This window comes from Panulirus ornatus, chromosome 72 (assembly GCF_036320965.1).
Source record: "Panulirus ornatus isolate Po-2019 chromosome 72, ASM3632096v1, whole genome shotgun sequence".
Classification (NCBI taxonomy): Eukaryota; Metazoa; Arthropoda; class Malacostraca; order Decapoda; family Palinuridae; genus Panulirus; species Panulirus ornatus.
Window position 1 is genome coordinate 7,372,312 of NC_092295.1, and position 23,308 is coordinate 7,395,619.

The 23,308-nt window shown below is 40.1% G+C and overlaps 1 protein-coding gene across 1 annotated transcript in view; it reads left to right on the forward strand.

The window, feature by feature from the left end:
• Positions 1-16,918, forward strand: part of LOC139748104 (TBC1 domain family member 16-like) — a 75,570-nt gene extending 58,652 nt beyond the window's left edge. The window contains 1 exon segment of the mRNA XM_071660740.1: positions 8,835-16,918. Within this exon segment, the coding sequence (XP_071516841.1) occupies positions 8,835-9,038 (204 nt within the window). The 3' untranslated portion in view covers positions 9,039-16,918.
• The last annotated feature ends 6,390 nt before the right edge of the window (positions 16,919-23,308 follow it).

Below are 23,308 nucleotides of genomic sequence, written 5' to 3' on the forward strand. Positions count from 1 at the left end.
TTCTTGGTCAACCTTTCCTCACTCATTCTCTCCATGTGCCCAAACCATTTCAAAACACCCTCTTCTGCTCTCTCAACCACGCTCTTTTTATTTCCACACATCTCTCTCACCCTTACGTTACTTACTCGATCAAACCACCTCACACCACACATTGTCCCCAGACATCTCATTTCCAGCACATCCATCCTCCTGCGCACAACTCTATCCATAGCCCACGCCTCGCAACCATACAACATTGTTGGAACCACTATTCCTTCAAACATACCCATTTTTGCTTTCCGAGATAATGTTCTCGACTTCCACACATTCTTCAAGGCTCCCAGAATTTTCGCCCCCTCCCCCACCCTATGGTCCAATTCTGCTTCCATGGTTCCATCCGCTGCCAGATCCACTCCCAGATATCTAAAACACTTCACTTCCTCCAGTTTTTCTCCATTCAAACTCACCTCCCAATTTACTTGACCCTCAACCCTACTGTACCTAATGACCTTGCTCTTATTCACATTTACTCTTAACTTTCTTCTTCCACACACTTTACCAAACTCCGTCACCAGCTTCTGCAGTTTCTCACATGAATCAGCCACCAGCGCTGTATCATCAGCGAACAACAACTGACTCACTTCCCAAGCTCTCTCATCCCCAACAGACTTCATACTTGCCCCTCTTTCCAAAACTCTTGCCTTTACCTCCCTAACAACCCCATCCATAAACAAATTAAACAACCATGGAGACATCACACACCCCTGCCGCAAACCTACATTCACTGAGAACCAATCACTTTCCTCTCTTCCTACACGTACACATGCCTTACATCCTCGATAAAAACTTTTCACTGCTTCTAACAACTTGCCTCCCACACCATATATTCTTAATACCTTCCACAGAGCATCTCTATCAACTCTATCATATGCCTTCTCCAGATCCATAAATGCTACATACAAATCCATTTGCTTTTCTAAGTATTTCTCACATACATTCTTCAAAGCAAACACCTGATCCACACATCCTCTACCACTTCTGAAACCACACTGCTCTTCCCCAATCTGATGCTCTGTACATGCCTTCACCCTCTCAATCAATACCCTCCCATACAATTTACCAGGAATACTCAACAAACTTATACCTCTGTAATTTGAGCACTCACTCTTATCCCCTTTTCCTTTGTACAATGGCACTATGCACGCATTCCTCCAATCCTCAGGCACCTCACCATGAGTCATACATACATTAAATAACCTTACCAACCAGTCAACAATACAGTCACCCCCTTTTTTAATAAATTCCACTGCAATACCATCCAAGCCTGCTGCCTTGCCGGCTTTCATCTTCCGCAAAGCTTTCACTACCTCTTCTCTGTTTACCAAATCGTTTTCCCTAACCCTCTCACTTTGCACACCACCTCGACCAAAACACCCTATATCTGCGACTCTATCATCAGACACATTCAACAAACCTTCAAAATACTCACTCCATCTCCTTCCCACATCACCACTACTTGTTATCACCTCCCCATTTGCGCCCTTCACTAAAGTTCCCATTTGCTCCCTTGTCTTACGCACTTTATTTACCTCCTTCCAGAACATCTTTTTATTCTCCCTAAAATTTAATGACACTCTCTCACCCCAACTCTCATTTGCCCTTTTTTTCACCTCTTGCACCTTTCTCTTGACCTCCTGTCTCTTTCTTTTATACATCTCCCACTCAATTGCATTTTTTCCCTGCAAAAATCGTCCAAATGCCTCTCTCTTCTCTTTCACTAATACTCTTACTTCTTCATCCCACCACTCACTACCCTTTCTAATCAACCCACCTCCCACTCTTCTCATGCCACAAGCATCTTTTGCGCAATCCATCACTGACTCCCTAAATACATCCCATTCCTCCCCCACTCCCCTTACTTCCATTGTTCTCACCTTTTTCCATTCTGTACACAGTCTCTCCTGGTACTTCCTCACACAGGTCTCCTTCCCAAGCTCACTTACTCTCACCACCTTCTTCACCCCAACATTCACTCTTCTTTTCTGAAAACCCATACAAATCTTCACCTTAGCCTCCACAAGATAATGATCAGACATCCCTCCAGTTGCACCTCTCAGCACATTAACATCCAAAAGTCTCTCTTTCGCACGCCTGTCAATTAACACGTAATCCAATAACGCTCTCTGGCCATCTCTCCTACTTACATAAGTGTACTTATGTATATCTCGCTTTTTAAACCAGGTATTCCCAATCATCAGTCCTTTTTCAGCACATAAATCTACAAGCTCTTCACCATTTCCATTTACAACACTGAACACCCCATGTATACCAATTATTCCCTCAACTGCCACATTACTCACCTTTGCATTCAAATCACCCATCACTATAACCCGGTCTCGTGCATCAAAACCACTAACACACTCATTCAGCTGCTCCCAAAACACTTGCCTCTCATGATCTTTCTTCTCATGCCCAGGTGCATATGCACCAATAATCACCCACCTCTCTCCATCAACTTTCAGTTTTACCCATATTAGTCGAGAATTTACTTTCTTACATTCTATCACATACTCCCACAACTCCTGTTTCAGGAGTATTGCCACTCCTTCCCTTGCTCTTGTCCTCTCACTAACCCCTGACTTTACTCCCCAGACATTCCCAAACCACTCTTCTCCTTTACCCTTGAGCTTCGTTTCACTCAGAGCCAAAACATCCAGGTTCCTTTCCTCAAACATACTACCTATCTCTCCTTTTTTCACATCTTGGTTACATCCACACACATTTAGGCACCCCACTCTGAGCCTTCGAGGAGGATGAGCACTCCCCACGTGACTCCTTCTTCTGTTTCCCATTTTAGAAAGTTAATACAAGGAGGGGAGGATTTCTGGCCCCCCGCTCCCGTCCCCTCTAGTCGCTTTCTACGACACGCGAGGAATACGTGGGAAGTATTCTTTCACCCCTATCCCCAGGGATAATATACATATATATATACACATACACATACACACACATACACATACATACGCACATACACACACACACACACACATACATATATATACATATGAAAAAAGTAAGAAACAGTTTAGAAAACAAACTTTTAGCTTGAAATGAATGAACTATATCTATCACATTGTTCAGCAGTCACTATATGTAACACCATATCCACCATATTGTTCAACAGTCACTATCTTTTCCCACTATAATAAATTGTCATACTGTCAGTCGTCGAAATATTTTCACCATATTGTTTAGTACTCACTGTCCACCAATTTTCTTTCTTTTTCTTCACCAAACACCACATTGTATCACATCTATACATCTGTATAGATGTATATATGTATATCTCGCTTTTTAAACCAGGTATTCCCAATCATCAGTCCTTTTTCAGCACATAAATCTACAAGCTCTTCACCATTTCCATTTACAACACTGAACACCCCATGTATACCAATTATTCCCTCAACTGCCACATTACTCACCTTTGGATTCAAATCACCCAACACTATAACCCGGTCTCGTGCATCAAAACCACTAACACACTCATTCAGCTGCTCCCAAAACACTTGCCTCTCATGATTTTTCTTCTCATGCCCAGGTGCATATGCACCAATAATCACCCATCTCTCTCCATCAACTTTCAGTTTTACCCATATTAATCAAGAATTTACTTTCTTACATTCTATCACATACTTCCACAACTCCTGTTTCAGGAGTACTGCTACTCCTTCCCTTGCTCTTGTCCTCTCACTAACCCCTGACTTTACTCCCAAGACATTCCCAAACCACTCTTCCCCTTTACCCTTGAGCTTCGTTTCACTCAGAGCCAAAACATCCAGGTTCCTTTCCTCAAACATACTACCTATCTCTCCTTTTTTCACATCTTGGTTACATCCACACATTCATTTTTTCATTTCATTTCAAGCTAGAAGTTTCCGTTTTCTAAATTGTTTCTTACATTTTTCACATGTATATATATGTATGTGTGTGTGTGTGTATGTGTGCGTGTGTGTGTGTATGTGTGTGTATGTGTATATTTTTTTTTTTTTTTTTTTTTTTTTTTTTTTTTTTTATACTTTGTCGCTGTCTCCCGCGTTTGCGAGGTAGCGCAAGGAAACAGACGAAAGAAATGGCCCAACCCCCCCCATACACATGTACATACACACGTCCACACACACAAATATACATACCTACACAGCTTTCCATGGTTTACCCCAGACGCTTCACATGCCTTGATTCAATCCACTGACAGCACGTCAACCCCTGTATACCACATCGCTCCAATTCACTCTATTCCTTGCCCTCCTTTCACCCTCCTGCATGTTCAGGCCCCGATCATACAAAATCTTTTTCACTCCATCTTTCCACCTCCAATTTGGTCTCCCTCTTCTCCTCGTTCCCTCCACCTCCGACACATATATCCTCTTGGTCAATCTTTCCTCACTCATTCTCTCCATGTGCCCAAACCATTTTAAAACACCCTCTTCTGCTCTCTCAACCACGCTCTTTTTATTTCCACACATCTCTCTTACCCTTACGTTACTTACTCGATCAAACCACCTCACACCACACATTATCCTCAAACATCTCATTTCCAGCACATCCATCCTCCTGCGCACAACTCTATCCATAGCCCACGCCTCGCAACCATACAACATTGTTGGAACTACTATTCCTTCAAACATACCCATTTTTGCTTTCCGGGATAATGTTCTCGACTTCCACACATTTTTCAAGGCTCCCAAAATTTTCGCCCCCTCCCCCACCCTATGATCCACTTCCGCTTCCATGGTTCCATCCGCTGACAGATCCACTCCCAGATATCTAAAACACTTCACTTCCTCCAGTTTTTCACCATTCAAACTCACCTCCCAATTGACTTGACCCTCAACCCTACTGTACCTAATAACCTTGCTCTTATTCACATTTACTCTTAACTTTCTTCTTCCACACACTTTACCAAACTCCGTCACCAGCTTCTGCAGTTTCTCACATGAATCCGCCACCAGCGCTGTATCATCAGCGAACAACAACTGACTCACTTCCCAAGCTCTCTCATCCCCAACAGACTTCATACTTGCCCCTCTTTCCAAGACTCTTGCATTTACCTCCCTAACAACCCCATCCATAAACAAATTAAACAACCATGGAGACATCACACACCCCTGCCGCAAACCTACATTCACTGAGAACCAATCACTTTCCTCTCTTCCTACACGTACACATGCCTTACATCCTCGATAAAAACTTTTCACTGCTTCTAACAACTTGCCTCCCACACCATATATTCTTAATACCTTCCACAGAGCATCTCTATCAACTCTATCATATGCCTTCTCCAGATCCATAAATGCTACATACAAATCCATTTGCTTTTCTAAGTATTTCTCACATACATTCTTCAAAGCAAACACCTGATCCACACATCCTCTACCACTTCTGAAACCACACTGCTCTTCCCCAATCTGATGCTCTGTACATGCCTTCACCCTCTCAATCAATACCCTCCCATATAATTTACCAGGAATACTCAACAAACTTATACCTCTGTAATTTGAGCACTCACTCTTATCCCCTTTGCCTTTGTACAATGGCACTATGCACGCATTCCGCCAATCCTCAGGCACCTCACCATGAGTCATACATACATTAAATAACCTTACCAACCAGTCAACAATACAGTCACCCCCTTTTTTAATAAATTCCACAGCAATACCATCCAAACCTGCTGCCTTGCCGGCTTTCATCTTCTGCAAAGCTTTTACTACCTCTTCTCTGTTTACCAAATCATTTTCCCTAACCCTCTCACTTTGCACACCACCTCGACCCAAACACCCTATATCTGCCACTCTGTCATCAGACACATTCAACAAACCTTCAAAATACTCATTCCATCTCCTTCTCACATCACCACTACTTGTTATCACCTCCCCATTTACGCCCTTCACTGAAGTTCCCATTTGCTCCCTTGTCTTACGCACCCTATTTACCTCCTTCCAGAACATCTTTTTATTCTCCCTAAAATTTAATGATAGTCTCTCACCCCAACTCTCATTTGCCCTTTTTTTCACCTCTTGCACCTTTCTCTTGACCTCCTGTCTCTTTCTTTTATACTTCTCCCACTCAATTGCATTTTTTCCCTGCAAAAATCGTCCAAATGCCTCTCTCTTCTCTTTCACTAATACTCTTACTTCTTCATCCCACCACTCACTACCCTTTCTAAACAGCCCACTTCCCACTCTTCTCATGCCACAAGCATCTTTTGCGCAATCCATCACTGATTCCCTAAATACATCCCATTCCTCCCCCACTCCCCTTACTTCCATTGTTCTCACCTTTTTCCATTCTGTACACAGTCTCTCCTGATACTTCTTCACACAGGTCTCCTTCCCAAGCTCACTTACTCTCACCACCTTCTTCACCCCAACATTCACTCTTCTTTTCTTAAAACCCATACTAATCTTCACCTTAGCCTCCACAAGATAATGATCAGACATCCCTCCAGTTGCACCTCTCAGCACATTGACATCCAAAAGTCTCTCTTTCGCACGCCTGTCAATTAACACGTAATCCAATAATGCTCTCTGGCCATCTCTCCTACTTACATAAGTATACTTATGTATATCTCGCTTTTTAAACCAGGTATTCCCAATCATCAGTCCTTTTTCAGCACATAAATCTACAAGCTCTTCACCATTTCCATTTACAACACTGAACACCCCATGCATACCAATTATTCCCTCAACTGCCACATTACTCACCTTTGCATTCAAATCACCCATCACTATAACCCGGTCTCGTGCATCAAAACCGCTAACACACTCATTTAGCTGCTCCCAAAACACTTGCCTCTCATGATCTTTCTTCTCATGCCCAGGTGCATATGCACCAATAATCACCCACCTCTCTCCATCAACTTTCAATTTTACCCATATTAATCGAGAATTTACTTTCTTACATTCTATCACATACTCCCACAACTCCTGTTTCAGGAGTATTGCTACTCCTTCCCTTGCTCTTGTCCTCTCCCTAACCCCTGACTTCACTCCCCAGACATTTCCAAACCACTCTTCCCCTTTACCCTTGAGCTTCGTTTCACTCAGAGCCAAAACATCCAGGTTCCTTTCCTCAAACATACTACCTATCTCTCCTTTTTTCACATCTTGGTTACATCCACACACATTTAGGCACCCCACTCTGAGCCTTCGAGGAGGATGAGCACTCCCCGCGTGACTCCTTCTTCTGTTTCCCATTTTAGAAAGTTAATACAAGGAGGGGAGGATTTCCGGCCCCCCGCTCCCGTCCCCTCTAGTCGCTTTCTACGACACGCGAGGAATACGTGGGAAGTATTCTTTCACCCCTATCCCCAGGGATAATATACATATATATATACACACACACACACACACACACACACATACATATATATACATATGAAAAATGTAAGAAACAATTTAGAAAACATATATATGTATATGTATATTATCCCTGGGGATAGGGGTGAAAGAATACTTCCCACGCATTCCTCACGTGTCGTAGAAAGCGACTAGAGGGGACGGGAGCGGGGGGCCAGAAATCCTCCCCTCCTTGTATTTTTTTTTTTTTTTTTTTTTTTTTTAACTTTCTAAAATGGGAAACAGAAGAAGGAGTCACGCGGGGAGTGCTCATCCTCCTCGAAGGCTCAGATTGGGGTGCCTAAATGTGTGTGGATGTAACCAAGTGTATGTATATGTATAGGTATGTATATGTGCGTGTGTGGGCGTTTATGTATATGCCTGTGTATGTTGGTGGGTTGGGCCATTCTTTCGTCTGTTTCCTTGTGTGAACAAATGTGGCCTTTGTTGTCTATTCCTAGCACTACCTAGCGTAGTGCGCGGGGAAGGTGGGGGTGCTATTTCATGTATGGTGGGGTGGTGATGGGAATGGATGAAGGCAGCAAGTATGAATGTATGCATGTTTTTTTTTTTCCATACTATTCACCATTTCCCACTTCAGCGAGGTAGCATTAAGAACAGAGGACTGAGCCTTTGAGGGAAATTCTCTTTTGGCCCCCTTCTCTGTTCCTTCTTTTGGAAAATTAAAAACGAGAGGGGAGGATTTCCAGCCCTCCGCTCCTTCCCCTATTAGTCGCCTTCTACGACGTGCAGGGAATACGTGGAAAGTATTCTTTCTCCCCAATCTCTAGGTATGTGTACATTGAAATGTATAGTTATGTATATGTGCGTGTGTGGGTGTCTATGTATATACATGCGTATGTGGGTGGGCTGGGTCATTTTTTTCGTCTGTTTCGTTGCAGTGCCTCGCTAATGTGTGAGACAGCGACTAAGTATGATAAGTATAGATATATAATTTATACATTCAAATCTGTGATATGTAGACAATAGTTAATAGTTATTTTCAAATGAAATGTCTTCACTGTGAAAAATAGTTTGATACTGTTTACAATATTTTTGTTTTATTTCTTATTGTACCAAAGGGGTATAATTCCTGAGTGTGGAGGAGTAATGCATAGTCATCATATATAGACATGCAAGAAGTGGAGGGGATAAGAAGGGGGACGCCAAATTGAAGATGGAAAAATGGAATGCTTATGGCCTAAACATGCAGGAGGGCCAAAGGCATGCTATGTTTCCTGGCACTACCCCGTCAATGTGGATAACAGCGATCAAGTATAATAGATATAAAATATCTATATATCCTGTGGCATATGCACTTTTAAAAGTTGCTTTACTTACAAAACACTACCAAATAAAGAAGTAATGGATATTTTGTTTTTTAATAAATAGTTTTGCATGCACTGTTATTAGCTGTAAGCAGGACATTTCATATATTTAACAGATTGACATTTTTCACAGGCTCGAGGCCTCTTGCATCAGTACCGCAGCATGAGTCACCTGCCATGTACGCTAGTGGGACTGTGTGAACTCTGTGGCCCAGGGATGTGGGATTCTGGCCATGTGCCAGTTGTAGCATGTGTTGGGCACTCGGATGATAAACCATGTCCACTTAACCAATCATCATCTTCCAGTGTAAATGACCCCTCTAGTACTGCTTCTTGACACACTACCAGGAAAGTACTTCATCAGCTGGTTTTATGTAAGTGAGAAAAAGAAAGGATGTAAATTTATAAATGATTAGATAAAGCAGAGAGAATAGTGAGCATTTGCAAGTAAAAATTAGGACCTTTACATATGACCCAGTTGCCAGCATTGATAGATTTGTGAAGACTTTTCCTGTAGATCTGATAATCACTCGAATAAAAGTCACCATTTTTGATGGTCAGAAATTAAACCTCATATTGCATAAGAAATGAGTGTACCTAGCTGATCAGGAGAAAAATGGTTTAAGTATGGCAAAAGTAATGAAAAATGATAGGAAATTATGAATAGTAATGGTTTTAAAATCCAGTTCATACCCATATAAGTGGAACTCTGAATGAGGTTGCAGAATGTATGTAAGAAGAAGAGCAAGTGAGTATGTGATTTTTTTTTCTGCGAAGATAGTTAATTAATACTTTTCCCTTAGAACCATTACTGTTAATAAGTCTTTTACATGTTGGATATGTAGATTTTTTGTGAATAGTTTAGCAGTTATGAATATTGTGGTACATTTGGAACCCTTCATTAAAAAGGAATATGTAGCAAGTTGAAATGGTACAGAATGGGCAACTGGGAATACAAGAAAGCAGATCTGAAGTTTGTGATATAATTTGATATGAACAGGAACTGAAATGTAATTTCTTTTTTTTTAGGAAAGAAGTCATATGATTCACAAACATATTTTTGACAGAAAGCATGATTTAAGATAAACACAACTAGCTGGGTTAGGTCGTGACATTGTTTATAGGAAATGATGTTATGAGCACACTTCACAGCATGTTGGTCATGTGAAAGAATGAGCAATTAAAGTTAGTAATATGAGTGTAGAACAGTTTGTGATATTGATTTATGGTAATGTCTTGATTTGCATTAGCCATACAGATTTTCATGAATTATGAAGTCATGTGATACAGACTGCACCAATTTTTACTGGGAGTTACATAAGTGTGTATACATAGGATGAATGATACAAAGTGTATTTAAGACATGGCTTGTGATAAAGGAGAACTTTTGAAATTTAGAGTGTATGATACTAGATACTGAAGTGAATGTTTCATGTTTGAATACACTATATACAACAAATCATAATTTATCTCTTATTGGTTTTAAAGACCATAGATTACTGAATTGCACCTTTTACAGTGGCAATAAAAGCTTGGTACCCCTCTTGGTAAAATCATGACCATTGAATGTAGGATTTTACAACAGTAGCTTTCCAGGAACTCAGTTCGGTGTGTGATAGTGTTTTAATCATTCCTGATATAAGGCTGACCTAACATTCAATGTAACCACTAAACCAGACTCTTGATATTAATGGCTGTCATTGGTCTGGACTTAATATGAATGGCAAACAAAAATGCAGGATGGACCAATGGACACTCCCAGTGACTGTTGACAGGTTTTATTTATATTTATTCAGTAAATATGTAAATACAGCTGATGTATTTAGTTACAGTGTATGAACAATAATTAGACATACAGGGATTATCTAGTAGTGCTTGGACAATAGTATCTGGTTTCTGTGATTACTAGTATGAATGGATTTATATTTAAGAGTATTTGATTTTACCTCAATAATTTTAGGCATGATGTTGGATGCATTATTTTTTCTTAGAATTACTATTAGTTTTGTGTATTACTTTAGTTCCCACATTACCACTCACTCTTAAGGTAGAAATTGATTTTGTTATTCAAGATTTAGAATTAACAAAAATGTTTCCATAGATGAATTGGCATAACTGTCTTTCTCTGTATCATTTGATCATTTGGGTAGTTTTGTGAAGGCCCTGGTACTGATGTGACATACATTTTGTCTTTTAGCAGATGAAGTAGCCTTAAGAATTTTCCGGAAAGGTGACATTACTTGTATATACAGATCAAGGAGTGTTCTTTATTTGGAAGGACTTAAGGGACACATGCTAAGCAGCTTTATGTAGTCAAGGCAACTTGGCTGTTAACACTGAAAGTCCATCATCATTAACAAATTATCCACCACTTCCCAGTGGCTGCCATCCATTGGTCAGCCAATTACAGCTTTTGTCTCTTTCCTTCTGCTCCCTCGCTAATGCGGGAGACAGCAACTAAGTATAACAAATGAATAAATTAGAATATGAAATAACCCACAGGTCATTACCTTCTGCTAGGATATGGCAGTGGATTGGCTGCCCAAGTATGAAAGACCATCATAAAAGACCAGCCAATTTCTGATCCAGTGTCAAGTAATACAGAGCTTTCTTATTGAGTCAGGATGGTCTTCCCTTCTTTTCCTCTCCACTTCAGACACATATCCTCTGTGTAAACCTCTCATAATTCATTCTCTAAACCATATTAGCTCACTTCTTTAGCCCTCTCAACCACACTTTTTTTTTATTATCATACCTCACTCAGTTATATGCAACAGCACTAGATGCCCACCATGCTAACTATTCACCAGCCCCCCAAGTAGAAATAATAGACTTACCCCTACCTCACACTTCAGTAACCTCAAATCACAGATGCTTCACCCTTAACAAACATAATGCTAGCAAAACACATACATATTGAATATCCCGACAAACACTAGACAACCAACCTCTCAACTCATTCATAAGCTGCAAGCTTCCAAACGTACAGCCATCAGAAACCACACTACCTAAACAAAAAAGAGTCACAGTCTCCTGCCTACACTTAAGATGTCACTTATCACAACAACACTATAAATGCTGTTTCATCATATCCCAAGAACCTTACCCACAGTGCAGTTACCATGAAGAAAACACCAAGCATTTACTTTGCTACTTGGCTGCCCTGCACTTTGCTCATAGATGCATATGCAGCATTGCAACTCTTTATGACTTGTTGTCCCACCCAATGGACATGACCAGCTTCCTGAATGCTATAGGAGCTTCATAAGGATAGAAGGGAATCTTGTGGTTGGAAACAAGTATGTATGTATGATTATTCTTTTTTTATGTTGTATGTAAGAATTAGTATGGCACTAGCCATTGTTTGATCAAAACTCTCAGTTTTTGCTTATCAAATGCATTAGATTTTTTGATATATGGTCATTCACTGCAAGTGTGATGTGCTCTCATTATTTTGGTCATATAATTAGATATAAGAATGTAGATTTTGTGTTTGTCATTTTTAAAAATTTGGATGTCACAGATAAGTATGATAACAGTGTTGCACGTGCCATATTTAGTTGTGAATTTTTATTGCCCCGGGGGAAATATTTGAGATTTAAGAGGATTTGGCTTTCTCCTTAGTTAGTGTATTTGCTTGGAATTTTATCAGTAGTCATGCAAGGGAGAAAAATTGAATGTGCATTAAAAGCTCTGGTGAATGGGAAAGGTATAACCCTGTAGCGAACAGGTATCACACCAGGGATAGTCAGTTCACGTTGTTTTAATTGGAAAAAATTCAGGGCCTTGCCTGGTAAAGGACTTGAGAATTTTGAAGGGCATATGGCTCTTGATACTCATTAAACATTGGTGGTCCTGCTTCTTGTGTACTCGATGCTTTTCTTGCAGTTATTTGTTATTTAGGTGAAGTGACCCCCTGGAGTGGAAGGGTTTGTGATTAGATGGTTGCTTAATTCAGTTCAAGGGTATCATTTGGTTAGTATATGGAAACGGTTTTTAGAGTGGTGGGTACTACATTGGAACAATTAGGCTTTCTATGTTAGGGCACAGCTTCCTTGAATAAACAGAACTGCATGGTATGTGTTCTTTAACCACCGTTTCTCAAAGTGCCGAAATCAATTTCTTCACATTAAACTTGAATGGTGAGAGCTATAGTGTTGATTTAAGCAGATTAGTAAAGGAGATTTATTGAACATTACATCAATACTTCTCTACAGCATTTTCACATAAGCTAATTAGTTTTTGGTATTAGCTCCTCTTCCCTGTGAATAATTATTACCCTCCCTAGCAATACTTATATTGTAATGTCTTGTACAGATAGGAGAACATATCATTATCAAATATAAGACAGGATGTCATTGGTATGTTTAAGAGTGTGAGAGTGCCATGGTTCCATTTTAATTCTAGTCAGTAGTTTGTGGCATTTGAATTAGTCATATGGAAATAAGATATTAATATACCTAAACTCTTTAAGATTAACTTTTTGGTAATACATAGAGAAGTCTCACAACATATGACTGGTTGTGTAAACAGTACAAAACCATGGAATAGCATATTGTCAGCCATGTTGTCAGTAGCCATGATGAATTAGCTCTCTTCACAAGTTGTTGAACTCTTTTGTGTTTTACAGCTGTATAACAGTGAGCCACGTTTAACACTGATCATGTCTCATTCTTTAGTACAGTAACATATGATACAGGTTGTTTTGTGTACATACTAATAAGTGCCACAAGAAACTTTAAGATATAATGACATTAATTCATTTTGCTGTAATAGGTATTAATGCTACATAGTGATGAGCTATATCCTACAGTAGTCTGCAATCTTTTTTCAAATCAGTGATGTTAGAGTCTTGTTGTTTAGAGTTTAGCAATTATTAATGGTATATATAATTGGGTTATGGTTTACTTTTCACACTTTAACATGAAACATTTAACCTCTTCCTTTTCCTTGTAGTACATGACAGTTTGTTTGTGTACAGAAGTTTTTGGGCATTTTGTGTTGTTTAAGGTTTGTTGCATATGTCAGGTTTTATCATTCATTAATTTTTTTCATACTTGATTGCCTTTTCCCACATTAGCAAGGTAGTATGAGAAATAGATGAAGAAAGGCTGCATCCACTCACATTCATTCTCTGGCTGTCATATTTAATGCATCAAGACCACAGCTTCCTATCCTCATCCAGGCTCCACAGACCTTTCCATGGTTTACCCCAAATGCTTTACATTCCCTTCTTCAGTCCTTTGACAGCATATAAACCACATCATTTGAATTCACTGTATTCCATGCACAACCTTTCACCCAGGTACAGGTATGGTCTGTTAAAACATTTTATGTTGCTTCTGAGTATGACAAAAAAGGAGTTATGTAATGAAATTTTGTGAAATTTAGTCATGTCTGGAAGAGTCACCTTCATTTGAAGTTTAATGCTTAGATTCATATGGGATATTTTGGTCTTCCAAGTTAAGATATATGTAGTTTGGATGTTACATAACTAAGAAACACATCCCAGGGATTCCTTATTTGTCAAAAAATTTGGCTGTAGGAGCAAAATAGTACTGTATTTATTGCACTGTCTATTATTTAGGCCAAAGGTTAGTTTTTATAACAAGTAGTTTGTGATGAAGTATGTTTTCCATATTTATTTTATGATTCTCTATATTTTTTATATTCTTATGACTGGTAGTGCAGACAGCAGCACAGGAATACGTACAACATTGTGATATATGAATCAGGTATTTAACTGGAGACTTGACACTTTAGATATAATTCTAGAAGATACTCTGGTGTAAATCATTATTCAATGTGCACCAGTTATGATTATGATGAAGGGAATAACACTTTAGAGTTACTTACAAGCCACAAGGCATGGGATGGATTGAGGACTAGGCACAATTGACCTGTTGGTACTTGCTATGAGATACATAGAGCTGGCCTTTTTCACTTCATAGACCTTCTTCAGATTTGGCTGAATTTCTTTGTAATATTATGTAAAGTAAGTGTTAAACAAGGTGATTTTCATTTTGGTTCCCATTATCTGAGCAGCTTGAAGTTTACAGTGGGGTATGACAGTGAGCCCCTTAAGTACTTCTTCACTCAAAAGATTTACAGGTATTATGTAATCCTGAATACCTTGAGAAATCTAGATGATGTTAACCATTATATTTGGATATGCAAGGATAATTATTTTTATGGTATTAGATACACCCGATTATAAGGAAAAGCTTCCATACAGTAATACCAGCTGTAGCCATTGGCTGTGACCTGATCTAGCACCAGTTTGTTTTGTGGCACAGTAAATGTTCAGTATATGTATCAAACACAGATGTATGTAATTAAGCACATAGAAAAAATAGTGTGAGGTGGTTTGATCGAGTAAGTAATGAAAGGGTAAGAGAGTTGTGTGATAATAAAAAGAGTGTGGATGAGAGAGCAGAAGAGGATGTATTGAAATGGTTTGGTCACATGGAGAGAATGAGTGAGGAAAGATTGACACATAGGATATATATGTCAGAGGTGGAGGGAATGAGGAGAAGTGGGAGACCAAACTGGAAGTGGAAGGGTGGAGTGAAAAAGATTGTGAGCAATCAGGGCCTGAACATACAGGAGGGTGAAGTGGAACGATGTGGTATACTGGGTTGATGTGCTGTCAGTGGATTGAACCAGGGCATGTGAAGCGTCTGGGTTAAACCATGGAAAGTTTTGTTGGGCTTGGATGTGGAAAGGGAGCTGTGGTTTTAGTGCATTACACATGACAGCTAGAGACTTGAGTGTGAACTTATGTGGCCTTTGTTGTCTTTTCCTAGCACTACCTCACGTGCACGTGGTGGGAGGGGGTGCCATTTCATGTGTGGCTGGGTGGTAGCGGGAATGGATGAAGGCAGCATGTATGAATATGTACATGTTTATATATGTATATGTCTGTGTATGTATATGTGTGTATACGTTGAAATATATATGTATGTATATGTGCATGTGTGGGCATTTTTGTATATACATGTGTATGTGGGTGGGTTGGGCCATTCTTTCATGTTTCCTTGCGCTACCTTGCTAACACGGGAGACAGCGACAAAGTATAGTGAATAAACAAATAGAAAAAATAGTATGTTTTGGATATTGTGTGAAGTTTTTAAAAAGAGCATTGTTGCTTAATGTTGCATATATCTCCCTTCTTTTTAAATCTGACTCATTATACTGTAGTATCCATCAGTTATTTAACTCTGACAGGAATACTGCCTCACTTCAGCCAGAGATATGAATCTACAAGTGAAAACATGCCATAATATTTTCGATTGAATTCGTTTAGTCTCTGATATGCCTTAGTAATATGCAACATTTTTAGCCCATATCTTGTAAGAATTAAGAAAATATTAACCTTGCATGGAACAGTACACCACTGATAAAGCAGATGTCAAGTGTGATCTGAAGTACATGAAGATTTGGAGATAATTACCCAAATTTAGAGACTTCACCATTGTATCATTAACATTTAAGATGATAGAAAAAAATCCTGGAGGAAAAATATCAGCTTTCCCAAGTTTAGATATTAATTTCTGGAAACTAGAGAGGTCAACCTGAGAATTATGAAATGATTTACTACCAGAATTAAGATTCTACAGAATATCCTTCATTTTATGTGAATGTGTGGGCACAAAATCTATACGGTATATATCATTGTCATAGTTCATATTTACAAGCACATTCCATTCAGTGGATGTGGCCAACTTTCTGTGCACAACAGGAGCTCCATAGAAGGGGTTCCTGGGGCAGGAAAGTGAAATTTAGAAAAGGTTTCCATAATAATTTTTAGATGAAAATACAGCTTTACTGCTGTCTAATTGATTCTATTTGATGTTATACGAGTTAAATGGATACACTTATGTTTAAAGTGTTATTGAGTATTGCAGCATGTAAGAATATATTCAAATTATTGTAAGAACTATTTTTCAGTGTCTTTAAGGATATTTCTAAAGGTTTTTGAAAATGATCAGAAAGTCAGATCAGGATTGATGAAGGACATTCAATGGCAACTTTATCTTTGATTCATGCAGCTATGTTATGCACTTGTTTATATTCATTATGATATTGTATGTGGGCATTTTTAGATGTAGAAAGATATTGGCAAACCTGTATGTAGACTCACAAAATGTTGTGATTCCTTGTATGTTGTCTGGAACATGACTGAAGCTCATGAAATCAATAAAGCTTAATATTCAAGAGGGAGATTTATTATCCAGTGAATGTTGAAGATGTACTTAGCATATACCTTATGTACTTTAGGCCCATTATGTGTTATGTTAAGAAAGATAACAAACATATTTATCAATGAGACTTTTGGCAAAATCAGTATGCAATGATACCTTACACCTTACTGCTTTCCCCATGTGAATATGATAGCTTCAGAAACAAACAAGCAATGGCTTCATGTGCACACATCCAGTCTCTAGTGTCATGTTTAACGCACTCATCACCTTTCCTCCCGCCTTAGATGATGATGCTGATTTTGGCCAAGGAGCCAGGCTCTCCACTACACATGTTTCCTACTCCACCCATGTGAAGACAAAGCACAGGACAAGAGGAAGAGAGTTCCTTGGTCTGAGGAACTTCTGGTTCTCTGGGCCGCAGCGGGGACAATGTGTTTTCTGTAGAACAGTGACCCCTCACCTGCAGACCTAATCTAATCACCTCCCCTATCATTTTGAAAACCTGTTGTTCCACTGATGTTGACCACCACCACCACCGTGTGTGAGGAAGGGAGGGAGGTGGGTCGGCCACGCATCATCGAAAGCGAGAGTTAGGAGGAGGAGGTTCCTGGCTTGCTCGGTGTGTGTGTGTGGTATGCGCGCGGGGAGGGAGGAGGGTTGGCTGCCGCCGCTCCCTCGCTCCCGTACCTCCTCACCTCAGAGAGGAGAGATTACTAAAGAACAGCTGCCGACCTAGTGATCAATAATGGTCCACTGATGTTCACCACCACCACCCCTTACCTCTCATGCGAGGAGGGTGCAAGGGCCTTTGGCATGTTTTTGCCCTCCGACTCTCTGTGCCCGCTACCCTGAGACGTATGTAGAGAGGCCTTAATTGACGGAGATAAAACTTAGATGTTTTTTCTGAAAATTTCCCGGTATCCTCCTCCTCCTCCTCCTGTCACCGATAGTGAGGTTGCTGGGTGGTTGGATCCCTCCATACTTCCTCACATTACAGAGGGTTCTTTGCTCTAAGTTGCAATGTGGCCTAAAAATATCATCCCTTGCCTCTGCCATAAGAGGAAATATTGATCGGACACTCCACCAGGCATAAAAGTGGGTTCCCTCACCTTGTGACTCATATGATGCTCTCAGGTAAGAAGGAAATTCCCCACAGAGTCCATTTGCAGCTATCATCATCACTCTAAGTCACAGTGTCTCCTAAGAATATCATCCCTTACCTCTGCTGTAAGAGGAAATATTCATTAAAAGTGGGTTCCCTCACCTCGCGAATCCTATAACGCTCCTAGGTAAGAAGGAAATTCACTGCAGACGCAATTGGCGTCGATAATTGTCCGCTGATGTTTCCCCCTGACCTCCCATGCAAGGAGGGTGCAAGGGTTAGCGGAGCACCTTTAGCATGTTTTTCAGCTCCGACTCGCAATGTTTCATAGGCTTAGAGGTAAGGAGCGCAAAGTGACGGATCGTCTCCGGGTGCATTTTTGCCCTCCGACACTTTGTGCCCGCTTGGCTGAGAGGTAAGGAGCGTAAAGTGATGGAGCGTCTCCGGGTGCATTTTTGCCCTCCGACGCCCTGTGCCTGCTAGGCTGAGAGGTAAGGAGCACAAAGTGACGGAGTGTCTCTGGGCCCATTTTTGCCCTCAAATAGTCTGTGCCCGCGTGGCTGAAAGTTAAGGAATGCAAAGTGATGGAGCGTCTCCGGGTGCATTTTAGCCCTCTGACACTATGTTCGTGCTAGACTGAGAGGTTAGGAATGCAAAGGGACGGAGCCTCTCCCGGCTCATTTTTGCCCTCCGACACTCTGTGCCCGCTAGGCTGAGAGGTAAGGAGCGCAAAGTGATGGAGTGTCTCCGGGCACATTTTTGCCCCTCCAACACTGTGCACGCTAAGCTGAGAGGTAAGGAGCGCAAAGTGACGGAGCGTCTCCGGGCGCATTTTTGCCCTTCTACACTCTGTGCGTGCTAGGCTTAGATGCAAGGAGCGCAAAGTGACGGAGTGCCCTCAGGACACATTTAGAGCTCCGACTCCCTGTGTGTGCCCGCTAGCCTGAGACGTAAGGAGAGTCCTTGGTTGTCACTCCTTGGGACACTCCTCCAAGTCTAAAAGTGGGCTCCGTCTCTTAGATGACAGACTCCTATGCTTTCAGCCTAGGAGTCAGTGATTAACGGAGAGCAAAACTGGACATGCAAGGTGCCAAAAAGTGTCTTAGTTAGACGCACTTTTCTCCGACACCTTGTGATTTCTTATGTCTCCGGTTAGAAAATTCACCTTTTTTGTGCAGAGGACACCAAAATCACCAAGTGCATAATGCATGCTCTGCTTGGGGCGTACTATGGGACCAAACCATGAATGAAGGCCTGGGTGGGTGGGGGGATGGAGGGAATAAACCCCCCCCCATCCATTGTCAAGTGTCTGAATAGCTGCTCCGAGCGCTGCCTTACCGTTCTCTAATAGTTCCCAGGACGTTCTAAAGGGGCAAATGTATCAGAGAAGCGATCGATGGTCCATAGGCAATGTGTATCGCCTGGCCATACGCTATTTGCCTAGTACTCTATGCCAAGAAGAAGTGGTCGATGTCGAGAAAAGTTCTGCCTAATACAAAGCTAGCTAGGTAGCTTGGTCTTTTCAAAGACATTATTTACTGTCACGGCACATGCTGCGGCACGGGGGAGATGACGCCTCACCGTGGAAGAAATAAGGCTTTTCCCGATGTGAGTGTGGCTTGCCTTCCCCCGTCGTCTTCAAGATGTAATAACATTAGGTAGGAGCCTCTGCAATCACTGTGCTAAACTTGCCATCTGCCAGTGACCTGTTAAGGGTGAGGCACTAAAAGCTAAAAAGCGGCACTGAGTTCTTTAGTTATGGAAACTCTGTTGCTGTGGCCACCCCTATGAGGGAGTTCCAATTGGAAAAGGTGTAAAATATCTAAATAAATGATTAGATTTACAATTTGATATTCAAAACATTAGAGAGCAACCATTTATAAAACATTAAAGACAATAAAGAAATAAAAAGTCTCAAATTGATTATCATAACATTTATACACTAGTGATGTTGATGGATCATGTGTAACATAGCCATAATGTAGCTCGTGCATGATACTCAAATCTGTTTCAGGAATGGGGGGAACAAGGACAAGGGGGAGACCAAGCTGAAGATGGAAGGATGGAGTGAAGAAATTTTGAGTGATTGGAGCCAAAACATGCCGGAGGGTGAAAGGCGTGCAAAGGATAGAGTAAATTGGAATGATGTTGAATACTGGGTTCAACATACTGTTAATGGATTGGACCAGGGCATGTGCAGTGGCTGGGGTAAAACATAGAAAGGTCTCTTGAGCTGTGGTTTTAGTGCATTACAATGACAGCTAGGGAATGGATGTGAGCAAATGCAGCCTTTCTCTGTCTGTTCCTGGTGCTACCTCACTAACTCAGGTAATGACAATCAAGTATGAATTGAAAACTTCACCATTTTTTTCAGTAATCAAAATAAAACTCAACAGTGCAGACAGAAAATCAAACTGCTCTGGCAACAGTGAATGGGGTAAGTTATAAATAGATTATGAAACAGCTTAAAGCACTATAATATCACAAAATAAGAAATTCTCTACAGTATCAAAAATCATACCATATCCAAATAGACATGTAAGCATCCTTTGAAAATGTATTATGAGCAAATCCTTGCTTCTCATATATTAATTCCCATTTCAGTTAACAGATGTTTGTTGTAAAATGCACAGAAGGTTATTGAAGTGAGATTTTCTTTCATACAGTGGAATATGGCCTTCAAACTGCCTATTGCTGAATACTACTATCTCCCATTTAAGTATGACAGAGAAAGAAAAATACCAAGTACCAAGAGAGATTGAGGTCAGAATGGAAAGGGTGAGGGCGGATGACATAAGGGGAGTGGGGGAGGAATGGGATGTATTTAGGGAAGCAGTGATGGCTGGCACAAGAAATGGCTGTGGCATATGAAAGGTGGGAGGTTAGAAAGGGCAGTAGTGGTGGGATGAAGAAGACATAAGATTGTGTAAAGAGAGGCATTTGGACAAGTTTTGCAGGGAAATAGTGCAAATGACTGGAAGATGTATAAAAGAAAGAGGCAAGAGGTCAAGAGGAAGGTGCAAGAGGTGAAAAAGAGGGCAAATGAGAATTGGGGTGAGGGAGTATCATTAAATTTTAGGGAGAGTAAAATGATGTTTTGGAAGGAAGTAAACTAAGCGCGTAAGACAAGAGAACAAGCAGAAAGAAATCCGATATAAGGAATACATGCAGATAGATAAAAGAAGAGATATAAATGAGGGACAAAATGTTACATTATACATAGAACTAGCTTGATTTTGATATGGGAAAGACAAAACAGTAGCATTTTGTTCAGATGAGCACCGATAACTGTTAGGGAAATAACGAGAAAGGAAAAATATGAGAACAACCAGACGAAAATTTGTTGGAAATATCTACTTTGTGAAATATCTTCATTCGTCTCTGATATTTGAGTATCATAAATATAAGAATCTTAATCAGTGGAAAATTCATTACTTTTGTGTCCATTGAACACACATGGAAGCTGATTTGGACATACTATTTTCTTAAACATATACTAGTTTGTTAGTATTTTTCCTGTATAAGGCATACATCAGAGAATTGTGCCGTGATATAGGAACGAGGACGTAATAAGCGAGGAATTAATATAGATTTGCAGCACCTCTCCATTAACAGTATAATTTGTTTCTGTAGTTCGCTCACATGGCTTCATAAACAATGTAAACTCTGTATCATGTCAAGATAACCTGAAACTAACAGGACTTCCCAGTTAGAAAGTATGTTCCTCAGTATTATAATAACGTTCGAAATTTCCTGTTGAGGAACTTTCGCAAATGCCTCTAGACCAAAGAAATGTTGCGCCTGTTACTTTAGATTGGTCAGTGTCATATTACAATTGTTTAAATAGTTGTTTTGTGTCAAGAAATATAAAGATTGCCTATAATATGTATATTCGGGTAAAATGATTGTTTTTATATGGGAATGAATGCAGTTCTGCCCTTGGGGGGAGGCCCTGGGTGGGGGGAGGCCCGGACAACAACATCCCTTGTTATTCATTTACTTATTTTCTCGGACACATTTTACTGTTAATTATCATAGCAAGATAACGCTGCTGTCGTGGTCCTTAACATCATATTTCAATTCATGTAAAAATGCCAAATGGACACTTATTTCGTGAATCATTACTTTGAACATGCATATTTCGATAATTATTGTCATGATATTTTAAAGTAGAAATTATAGTTTTAGTTTTTCAAACCAAAATTTAATTATCTTTATCTATATCTGCAACAAATATACGGTTAAAGTTGAAACAACCGAACCGCTGTGTATGGCCTGTTAAAAGACCCAAATTGCTTCACCCCACTGAACTCATCTTTGAACCGTGAATGAACTCAGGAATTATCGATTTATTTTATAATTATCTGCTGAAAGAGCTTATTATATTTATATATATTCTTTGTGTCTTAATATTCGAAGAGATTTTATTGAGTTTGTTGGCGAAATGATGAGAAGGGCATGAAAAAAATCAATATTCAATTGAAGGTTTGTGTTCGACGCAGCTTCGACTCTACAGCATTCAAGGCTTCAAGAACAAGCCCATATCAATTGCATCCTCTTTGACCATCAGCTCCGGGCAGGGTAAGTTCTTCCCTTCTCTTGGCCTTCATTTTGTTTAGTTGGTGTAGGGAGTCGGTGAAATTGAACTCCAATTACCAACGGTTTCATGCAGAACATGATATATATATATATATATATATATATATATATATATATATATATATATATATATATATAATGTATTGGCGGAATGCGTGCATAGTGCCATTGTACAAAGGCAAAGGGGATAAGAGTGAGTGCTCAAATTACAGAGGTATGTTTGTTGAGTATTCCTGGTGAATTATATGGGAGGGTATTGATTGAGAGGGTGAAGGCATGTACAGAGCATCAGATTGGGGAAGAGCAGTGTGGTTTCAGAAGTGGTAGAGGATGTGTGGATCAGGTGTTTGCTTTGAAGAATGTATGTGAGAAATACTTAGAAAAGCAAATGGATTTGTATGTAGCATTTATGGATCTGGAGAAGGCGTATGGTAGTTGATAGAGATGCTCTGTGGAAGGTATTAAGAATATATGGTGTGGGAGGAAAGTTGTTAGAAGCAGTGAAAAGTTTTTATCGAGGATGTAAGGCATGTGTACGTGTGGGAAGAGAGGAAAGTGATTGGTTCTCAGTGAATGTAGGTTTGCGGCAGGGTTGTGTGATGTCTCCATGGTTGTTTAATTTGTTTATGGATGGGGTTGTTAGGGAGGTGAATGCAAGAGTTTTGGAAAGAGGGGCAAGTATGAAGTCTGTTGGGGATGAGA